The sequence below is a fragment of the Mya arenaria genome, chromosome 4 (genome assembly GCF_026914265.1).
Source record: "Mya arenaria isolate MELC-2E11 chromosome 4, ASM2691426v1".
NCBI lineage: Eukaryota > Metazoa > Mollusca > Bivalvia > Myida > Myidae > Mya > Mya arenaria.
The window spans coordinates 54537146-54547425 of record NC_069125.1 but is presented as its reverse complement, the minus strand read 5'-3'; the positions used below and the strand labels follow the sequence as shown (position 1 = coordinate 54547425).

Below are 10280 nucleotides of genomic sequence, written 5' to 3'. Positions count from 1 at the left end.
GACCTAAAAAAACAACCAATCACAGCCATCGTAACAAATGTCAACAAAAAGACCGCGAAAGGAAATTAATGAATCACAAGATGTCAACTTTGCAGTTCCTGTTGTTAAATATTTGCACATCAACCCGTTAATATAGGAATTATATGGTCTAGTTGACATCGGTGAATTGTTATTCCGAAAGATGTCTGCATTTCAAAGCCCTCGACCCACTCCGCGTTTCTTCCAAGAGTTGCAGACATTTTCAACCAAAAAGGTGTCACTGTAATTTGTAAACATAGTCGCACGTGTAGCATTAGATTATATACGTGACCATATTTTTCATAAGTTTATTTGTTAATGTTGTGTTCAAAAAACTTTATTTGTGGTTAGCACTTGTTCAAATTTCATATGAAACTAGGCTCCATTGGCCTTTTATTCTTTCCTAAAAAGACCTGAGGCCTTAAAAATAAAAGTAATTTCGGGCTTGAATCTCTGTCAGAACACAGACATGGCGATCAGTGATGAGCTTATTTAGCAGTAGAGCGGTAAAAGGGTTATGACCGGTAGACTACTACTGGTAGAGTTCATATGTCTGATAATATACATAAACACCAAACCAGTCTTTGCCTTAACTGTTTTTCAGCACTTGTCCTTTCGGGCAAGTAATTGAAGAAAATCACTTGCCCGAAAAACAGTTTTCCTTGGCCGAAAAAAATAATTGTAGTAGTATTTGATTAATAAACATCCAAGTGTCGGGCAGACACTTAGATGCTTATCAATTGAATACCACAAATGCTGAGCACAATGAATGCTGTGACAACTCTCATTCATAAGTAAATATACAAAAGCCAATATTTAGAATGTTTAATGAGGATTTGTGAATGTTTGCTGAAGAAAATATGAAAACTGACGGATTTAAATTTCGGAAAAATTCACTTGCCCATTCAGGCAACCACCTCGAAATTTTTACTTGTCCGAAACAGCATTTACTTGTCCCGGGCTTCAGGCAACCCAGTTACGACGAAGACTGCTTAACTGCTTTTTCTGCATCTTATTGAGTAAACAACTTGTTCTATTTTTATCTTTTTTTTTAAAGACAAATACAATAAAATCTTAATAAGTCATCTGCAGTTTGCACACAGTGACTCTATTAATCATGTGCTTTTGAGTTAACTAATCAACTTCATCTATCACTAGCAACAGTGCATTGGTAATTTTTTCATCCAATCATACCATATCCGGCTGCAGGTCATATTCATACAGTTGAAGATATTGATAACAAGCATCCAATCATACCATATCCGGCTGCAGGTCATATTCATACAGTTGAAGATATTGATAACAAGCATATCCAGCGTTTGACACTAAAACTTAATGAAAAGAAGTCCAACAGAGCCGATTTTGATACATCTTTGTATATTTCAGTCCAGGGGAACACCCAGAGATTCTCTTCCACCGAAGCCTCCAGTGAAAAGTGCTCCCCCAGTCAGTCGGATATTCCCACACAGACCTGTGACAAGGGCTCAGCTCGTCTCTTTCAGAAGCACCACTAGTCAAGACTGTATCCTTCTGAGTTGCCCTTTACCAGCAGATGGCCCCTATTGTATTAGGTCATTAGGTTGAAGGTCACAGTCAATAGTCCTACGAAAACTTTATGAAAATGCATTTCTTCTAAAAATACTCATTTAATATTCAACATGTTTCTGACAAAGCGGCTTTCAGGGGCATACTGTTAAACAAACTGTTGAAATTCACTGTATTTGAAGTGAGCATGGATCTATACTATATAATGTATAATATACCAAAATTATTAAAGATAAACAATATTTTGTATTTTGTATTTCATCTTGTGTGTATTATTCTAAATAACATAGACAATATATTTAGATGTAAAATTTTAAATAGTAACTTGCCTTACAAAAGTCTAAAACAAAGGGGGAAATAATTCACTGAATCCATATCCTAAGACAGTAGTTGATGTTTGCTGTAAAACCACTAATCATAAATATAGTATAACAATTTATGACCTTGACTTCATAACAGCTATTTTGAGTCCTGGCTACAATCAACACAGCAGGGAATCTTACTTCAGTCAGTGCTTCCAGATCATCTCGCAGTTGGGCGTTGGCTCTTTTGGAGAGGTGACTGCTCTTCTCTCCTGCTTGTCAACTATTGTAAAATTAATAAATACCTGTTCTAAGAAGAGAACTTTCTCACTTGGTAGCTAGGAAAACAAACATTAATTGGGAAGTCTTTTTTGCATTGAAGTTCCATGGTCTAGAATACTCTCTGATTAAAAATACATGTAAACTTATGTGTAGTAAATTTAACATGCTAAGAGATTTTGCAGGTGTATCAAGTTCGCAGTAAAGAAGATGGAAAATTGTATGCAGTGAAGAAATCTAGAGATAGGTTCCGTGGGGAATCAGACAGGTATGTTTTAAATCACTCCATATAGTTTTCAACTGTTGCATGGTTTGAAATTTCTATAACAACAAAATAAGATTGATTGTTAAAGCATGGAACCTGAGAAATAGACATAATGTTAAGGTTAAGTTACAATCTTGATGACATCACATTAAGAATTTAAAACTGAAAGTATAAACTTCCTGTCAATAAATTTTGGAAGTTTTACAGTGAAATGTGGAAGTTAAAGTCTCCTGAATACAATATCTTTTTCAACTATTTTTACACAAGTATATTAAATATCAAATAATTCGCAACTTTAACTTAAACTAATTTGCCAAATTCACAGACTTATATTATAATAATTCATTTTACTATAAAAAAGGGTTAAACTAAGTCAAATTGTGACCATAAAAGGAATATTGACCAAAGGTTTTGATATTTTGAACGTCCAAGCTTTCAACTTTGGAAGTTTTCCTCCAAATTATGGAAGTTTTTGTACTTCCAAGGAATTAATATTGGAAGTTTTAACCCATTTCTAGGGAGTAATATACTTCCAAATTCCTTTAACGGAAGCCCTGTCATGACATGTCATATTTTATTTATTACAAAAATATAGTATGACAATTGTTATGAAAAACATGTTTGTATGAAAGTTCAATGTTGACAATGATGTCCAATATTGCAGGCGAAGAAAGCTGGAGGAGGTAGCCAAGCAGGAGAAGCTGCCGAGTCACCCTAACTGTGTGAGGATATATCGTGCCTGGGAAGAGAGGCTTACCCTCTACCTTCTTGTGGAGCTCTGTAAAACAAGGTAGACTAATTGTCATGTTTGAAGTTGGCCATACAATTTAATGTCATGTTAGACATATGGCTGAGCCATTCAAACCTACCGTGCCAGGGAAATGAGGCGAAACCTTTACCTGCTCATTAAGATCTGTAAAACAAGGTACACTAGCTGTCATTCTAGCATCTTGTTACTCTTTAGACACATTTATATGCTTGGTAAAATCGGGCACTGAATATGAACATGCTTTTCTTCAATTACTTATAGAAGACTTATCATGTAGATGGATTGAATGTGTGTGTGTGTTATTTGGAAGGTCTGCACTTAATATATCAAATGGAAAAAATGATATGGATAAAACTACAAGAATGAAAAAAATATGTGCCTTAAAATGAATTTGTGTTGTTGTGTTTCAGTCTGATGTTATAATGCTGTGTTTCAGTTTGAGCAACTATGCAGAGACACACCATGATATTCCAGAGAGTGTTATTTGGGACTATTTGGTGGATCTGCTACAGGTTGGCTATTCAACATTAAGAGCAATCCATAGTGAACTGTAGCCTTTTAAGTTGATGTTCAAAATGATGTATAACTATGCAGGCAACAGAAGCTTGAGGAGGAAGTTAAGAAGGAGAAGCTGCTGAGTCACCCAACCCATTTATCAACGTATTACTTTTTACAAACTAAAAGTAGTGCACTCCATTTTGATGTATCTACATAATTTTCAATCGCTATTATTACTTGGTGACACATGTGTGGAAAATATATACAATAACATGTGCACCTTATTTCAGGCAGTGAAGCATCTCCATGACAACAACCTGGTGCATATGGACATCAAGCCTGACAACATCTTCATATCACAGGATGGCATCTGCAAGCTCGGAGACTTTGGGCTCGTCATTGACCTCTCCAAGGTCAGTCTCCTTGGCTGGCATGTGATAGCAAGTCTTTTCAATTTTGATGATTGGGAATTTAAACCTTGCGATATTGACAAAAAAACCTCTATTATACCTCATGAAAATAGAACAATCAGTATGTATATTCTTTCATACCTGGTTGTACTAATTCACTGACAAAATAGGAATAGTTAGAAACTATTTTTACCCAACTGTTGTACATCTCTTTAATGTTTTCATTATAGTTTGCTTTCATGTTTGAAAACAAAGTGAAACAGTGATTTAAATAAGATTGAATATCATATGTTGCTATGTTGAAAACTTAAATGTACAAATATCAGTGTTTTTGCTCGCTCATAAACAAAGTCTTGATTAAAAGTTAAGTTACAAAGTTGTTTGTAGGGTAACGACTTTTCTGAAGCTCAAGAAGGGGATCCGAAGTACCTATCTCCAGAATTGATGAATGGCAAGTTTGGCAAACCAGCAGACATATTTAGGTAGGATTCTTACTTATGTTAGCACATTCCATCCAATTCACAGTTGTCAAATTGGCACAAGACCTGCTTAAAAGAGGCCTGTTTTTCCAGCTTTTATAAAAAGTTTAACTGGACTTGTTTAAATTTTGGATTTTAATAGCCAGGCTTGCTGATTTTTGTTTATTCCAATCATATTCCTGTAAACACTATACATGTATATTGTTTAAGCTGAGAGTGACCATGATGTTTTAGTCTGGGTAAACATGTATATATTTAATTATATTTGTTTTAGCCTGGGTATAACTATACTGGAGTTGGCCAGTGACCTTGACCTGCCCCGGGGTGGGGATGGCTGGCACATTCTCCGCCACGGGCACATGCCAGATGAGTTTCTCAGGGGTACGGCTGCTGTAAACAGTTGATAACAGAGAACTCGTTATTAAACATAAACACATCTACAGTTGTTGTCATATTCGATATTTGTATTATGAAGTGATTTCTTTGTCTTGATTTTCAACAATATTAGGGTATTAAATAAAGATAAATATAAAAGTAAAGGTAGTTAGATTCTTCTAGTTTTTGAAATTTCAAGGATGATTTTCTTAAAGATAAATTTATAACTTAAGTGCTTTGGTAATCTACTATTTGTTTTATTGCTTGATCATAAATTATTGACTGATACCTTGATTGGGACTTTTTAGCAAGTCACAACTGTAATACATGGGTATTGTTGTGTTTTCCAGATAAGTCATTTGACCTGAAGTATGTGATTGGTCAGATGTTGGACCCGGATCCAAGGTGCCGTCCGACTGCTGATCAGTGTCTTGCATTTCCCTATGTCAGAAAGGTACAAATAAAGGATTGTCCAGTGTATTAATAAGATAACATTTTATTTAAAGTCGGCAAGGGAAGATGAAATCAAAAAAAGCTTGCAGAATAACCTGTTTAAGTGACTGTGGGCAGGTTTGCTGGATGGTTTTTCAAAATCCGTGCACTTTGTTTGTCATTTAATTCAAGATAGTTTGATTTTTTGTATGTATATTTAGGTGTTAAAGCGCCGTCGTCGTGACTACATGCTGAAGAGTGCTGTGGCAACAGTAAAGTCATCCCTGCACACCCTGTGGGCCTGGTTCCTGGCCATGTTCACTCTGCTTACCCTTCCTGTACAGAGGCTGCGATATCGGTTTGGAAAAAGGCGATCCTCTATTACGTCTGGCACAGGATCAGACACATCCCATCTTGACCATAGTCTCTCTGATGGTTAGTATTCAGTTTGGGTGTGATAGATTTTGGTTAACAACCAATCTTGTTAAAAACATTGCCACATCTGAGATAAGGGAACAAAACTAAGCTCTTGCTTTTCTTTTTTAATATGATGTACGTCAAACTTGATACTAATGGAGTCTTAACCTGAAGGATTACAATAAATACTTATTGGTGTATTACCAGTATGTCATTCAGACATTATTTGGTCTCATAATGAAAAAGAGACAATATTATAGTGTTTTCATGCAGTTTTTTTTTATTGCAGATGAGCTGTTTTGTAATGATGTGAGCATCACCAACAACTCTATTGGAGCCCCACTGGAAAGTTCTTCATCAGAAAACAGCATAATGGATCCCTCCCCATTGTGAGTTTAATAGTCCGCCAATCACTATTTGCGACATAACTGTTTCTTTATTAACTCTGGGTGTGTAGCTATTGAGCTGTTCAGTTCTCAAGTGCGTTGAGACAGTAACTATGTCAGTAGAGTGCTGTCTACTTTCCCTTCGTGGCTAGAATTTGGCTGCCCAGCTGACGGCACTTTTTTTATTTATGTTGTTGCATAGAAAATCTGCTTCAAATGTAAGGTATAAAAATCATGTGGTCTTTCTTGAGGTTTGAGCCATACCCTCTCACTCTTTTTTATTGGTTAACTTACTCTATTTTTTAGAAAAAGAGTTTTTACAGTTGGGTTGCTGCTTTAATATGTAAGAAGGGCTCTTGTGTGGTTCTACCAAATAGTGCTTTGCCTACACAAGTGGCCCTAGTAGTCTTTTTATGTTATACTGTAATGCATAACAGATCACAATTCATGCACTAGTACCTGGTACATGTAGGTTAAAGCGTGAATCAACTGTTTGCAAGGCAATTAGAGTAATAATTGGAAGATTTTTTCTTAATTTTTATCATAGCAAGCCACCCATGAGGAATGCGTTCACGACTCCTGCCCTGAGGAACCGTCACTACAGCCACATTCCATCTCCAATTAGTTCATCACCTGTGGCACATGGATCAAGAGCGTATGTATTTTATCTTTAAAGAACTTCTAGGATTTACAAAGGGCATGGGATTTTTCTTATAAAAGGGGGACATCGCTTTGCTGTTAACACATTCCTTCAAGTACACCCTGGAACATCTGACATGTCATTGTCTACAAGCTTACCCTGGTATCTGTTGGTAATGCATATGACTTCTTAAACTTCGATCCATGTGTTTCAATTGTTCAAATTTTGGTTTACATGTACTTACATCAGTTATAAATGATGTTGGCTATCAAAAATATTTAATAGCGACCATTTAACCAGTACGGAATGTGAAGATAAAAGGTGCTCATTCCACATACTCCATGTTTATTCATTTGAAGTATAAAGAGCAGTTATGCCTGATGATGCATTTGTGCTTGTATTTGTAAATGATGTCTATTGCAGTACTCCTGGCCACTCAGCGAGCCCAGTCCACAACACAAGAGAGGACTCCCTGGACACTAGTAGCCTGAGCTGGAGTGACGATGATCGACCAGTCACACCCACTGTCGGTCAGGCGGAAGATACTCCAGTGAACAAGTCGACTATAGAGCCTAAAAACCTCATGGGGGTATGATATTATAACTCGCTTATCTTTATTGAAACTCTAGTTTGTGTATTCAGTGTGTGTGTATACCAAGTGATAGATTGGTTCATAAATGCTTCGTATGCAATATTTTGTTTGAATGAAGACTTTAAACAAAGATAACCTTACTATTCAGGGGTGTGATTTGTCCGCGGATTCACAGAATTCTGCAGATCTAATGGCCCAATTTGGGTGCTTTCGGTTGTTTAAGTTGATGTTTCAGTTTACTTTAAATTTGAAGTCAGGAGAACCCTCAAAAGGGCTTCTAAAAGGCCAGTTTTTCTTCTACAGCAGTGTGCTTTTGACCCAAAGAACGCCCTAAGAACCCATGGGCGAAATGGTTCCAGCTGCCAGGTCAATCACATCCCTGACTATTTCTTCACCTTTTTAAATAAAACATAGTGTCCCTCCTTTGGTCATTTACCAGAGTTGTTTGAGACTTTAGTTTCTTAAAACACCTAACAAATCTTTTCACAAAACGGCAGCCTGATCGAGCACTGTCAAAACATTATTTTGGAAACAGGTTTGTTGAAATGTCTGAAGAAACTAATTACCTTATCAAACTCCGGTAATATAATGAGGGCGGGCTCTTTAAGCAGACTGCTCTTTTGTTTCAGTAAAATGGGAATGAAAAAGTTTTCATTCAAAGCAAAATGTTGCCTTCATGAAGTTCATGTCCAAATAAAGTTTTGCTATGAAAAGACACATACATTAAATAGTTGGTCTTTGATATGAATTAGAAATATCATTTACCTAATTTGGCTAATGTTTCCCGTACCAACAATTTAATTGTCAATTTCAGATGTTTGACGCTGCCAGTGATGAAGAGTGTTAAGGTTCATGCACGCCTGGACATGTGGGCTAGTAACCCCAGTGTTAAGGTTCATGCGTGCCTGGACATGTGGGCTAGTAACCCCAGTGCCTGGACATGTGGGCTAGTAACGCCAGTGTTAAGGTTCATGCACGCCTGGACATGTGGGCTAGTAACCCCAGTGTTAAGGTTCATGCGTGCGTGGACATGTGGGCTAGTAACCCCAGTGTTAAGGTTCATGCACGCTTTGACATGTGGGTTAGTAACCCCAGTGTTAAGGTTCATGCACGCCTAGACATGTGGATTAGTAACCCCAGTGTTAAGGTTCATGCATGCCTGGACATGTGGGTTAGTAACCCCAGTGTTAAGGTTTATGCATGCATGCGTGCCTGGACATGTGGGTTAGTAACCCCAGTGTTAAGGTTCATGCGTGCCTGGACATGTGGGTTAGTAACCATGTGTTCAGTACTGCCAGTGTTCATGGCAATATGACAAATAGCGTTTAATTGTGCTTTGATCATTAACCAGTGATGTGTTCTACTTTATCTATGCAATACAAGTGGTGCCTTAAAGATATATTACTCAAGTTGTTCACATTGTACAGTTTTATTGTGTTATTGCTGAATTAAAAAGAATGTGTTCCTCAACTGTGTTCCGATACAATTATTATATTAAAATGTGTTCATACATGTATGTTGAAATGTGTTCAGATATTTATGTTTATTGACATTGAGATTGCTTTGAAATGTGTTCCAAAAGTTTTAAACCTGTATTTTGAGGTGTGCTTCATCTATGCCAATTTATTTCCAAGATGATTTGATAAATTCTTGTTCCATGTCATGTTAATTTTGATATTTTATGTTCTGATTGTAAATTTGTCAAATACTTTAATGTTTGATACATGATTGCTATAAATAACCACATGTGTTCTTGTTACAATTGTTTATTGTATTATTGCTGTATTGTTTCACTGTATAAACTGCAAAATTCACTGTATTAAATGATATATGTCCTGTATATTATTTTCTTGTGCTTTTTTATGTATTTGTTCATCTTTCAGCTAAGCTTAAAACAAGGTAAACATTATTAGCTCGTTGAATTATGGCCCAATATCTACTTAAAAACAGCCGACTTACTGATGTACATTCAGCAAAACAGAACCGCATAACTTTCAGAATTTTGTTATTACATGCAGTGCATAAATGTGAATACTTTTTATATTTGTTAAAATGTCTCGTAAATGTTCTTTGTGTTTTTTCGATTGTTATTTTTTTGCAATTCTGTTGACCTGTTAAAGAACGAACTGCTTCAAAGTATTTCTAATTTCTGTATATTTTGAAATGCTAGTTTTCAATAAATTAAAGAAGGGTTGTTTTTGTTTTCAATGTTAATATATTGTGGTGGAAGTGTAAACTGAAAGATGTAAGGTATTTGGAATGTCTATGAACAGAGACTTGGTCATACAAATTGTCCTCTTTGATTTTTTCTCTTTTTTTCTTTTTAGCTCTACTGGCCAAAGACCAGAAGAGCGTATGCGATGGTAATGTGTACGTAGTATGTGCGTCTGTCCGTGCGTCTGTAAACAATTTCTTGTTAACACGATACAGTCTTCAGTTTTTAGCTCTACTGGCCAAAGGCCAGAAGAGCTTATGCGATGGTAATGTGTATGTAGTATGTGCATCCCTGCGGTCGTGCGTCTGTAAACAATTGGTTGTGAACACGATACAGTCTTCAGTTTTGATTGTATCTCGATGAAACTTGTACAGTATCTAGATATCCATTAGAGCTCGGTTCCTTTCGAAAACCAGCCAGATCCGCCCATAAATGCCTAGATTATGGGCCATGAAAGTTTTAAAGAAATGCTTTCTATTTTTAGCCAGGTCTGCATGAGCGAATTCTATTTTTAGCCAAGTTTACATGTACATGTAAATTCAAGTCTAGAGTTAAGGGAGACAATTTGCAAGTCTAGGATTTTGAGAGACAATTTGCTTTTTGCTTCTGCAGTTGATTTTGTGAATTACTCTGCCTTGTTCTTGTTGAAAGCCCAAAG

General features: G+C 36.4%; 1 protein-coding gene across 1 annotated transcript; it reads left to right on the top strand.

Annotated features, from left to right (window-relative positions):
* Nucleotides 1-59: 59 nt before the first annotated feature.
* On the top strand, nt 60-9601 carry LOC128230192 (membrane-associated tyrosine- and threonine-specific cdc2-inhibitory kinase-like). Its single transcript, XM_052942255.1, has 15 exons — nt 60-253; nt 1405-1540; nt 2023-2120; nt 2330-2412; nt 3074-3199; nt 3615-3690; nt 3967-4089; nt 4474-4568; nt 4840-4946; nt 5291-5394; nt 5594-5807; nt 6079-6178; nt 6723-6830; nt 7239-7404; nt 8222-9601. Exons 1-15 carry the CDS (start codon nt 182-184, stop codon nt 8252-8254), a joined length of 1641 nt encoding a protein of 546 aa, XP_052798215.1. The 5' UTR covers nt 60-181; the 3' UTR covers nt 8255-9601.
* Nucleotides 9602-10280: the final 679 nt, after the last annotated feature.

What these genes read in the sequence shown, in the direction of transcription:
- LOC128230192 (XM_052942255.1), top strand. Translation starts at nt 182, where the DNA reads ATGTCTGCATTTCAAAGCCCTCGACCCACTCCGCGTTTCTTCCAAGAG. An exon ending in AGACATTTTCAACCAAAAAG is followed by an intron (nt 254 to 1,404) that starts GTGTCACTGTAA and finishes TGTATATTTCAG; the next exon opens with TCCAGGGGAACACCCAGAGA. An exon ending in TGACCATAGTCTCTCTGATG is followed by an intron (nt 5,808 to 6,078) that starts GTTAGTATTCAG and finishes TTTTTATTGCAG; the next exon opens with ATGAGCTGTTTTGTAATGAT.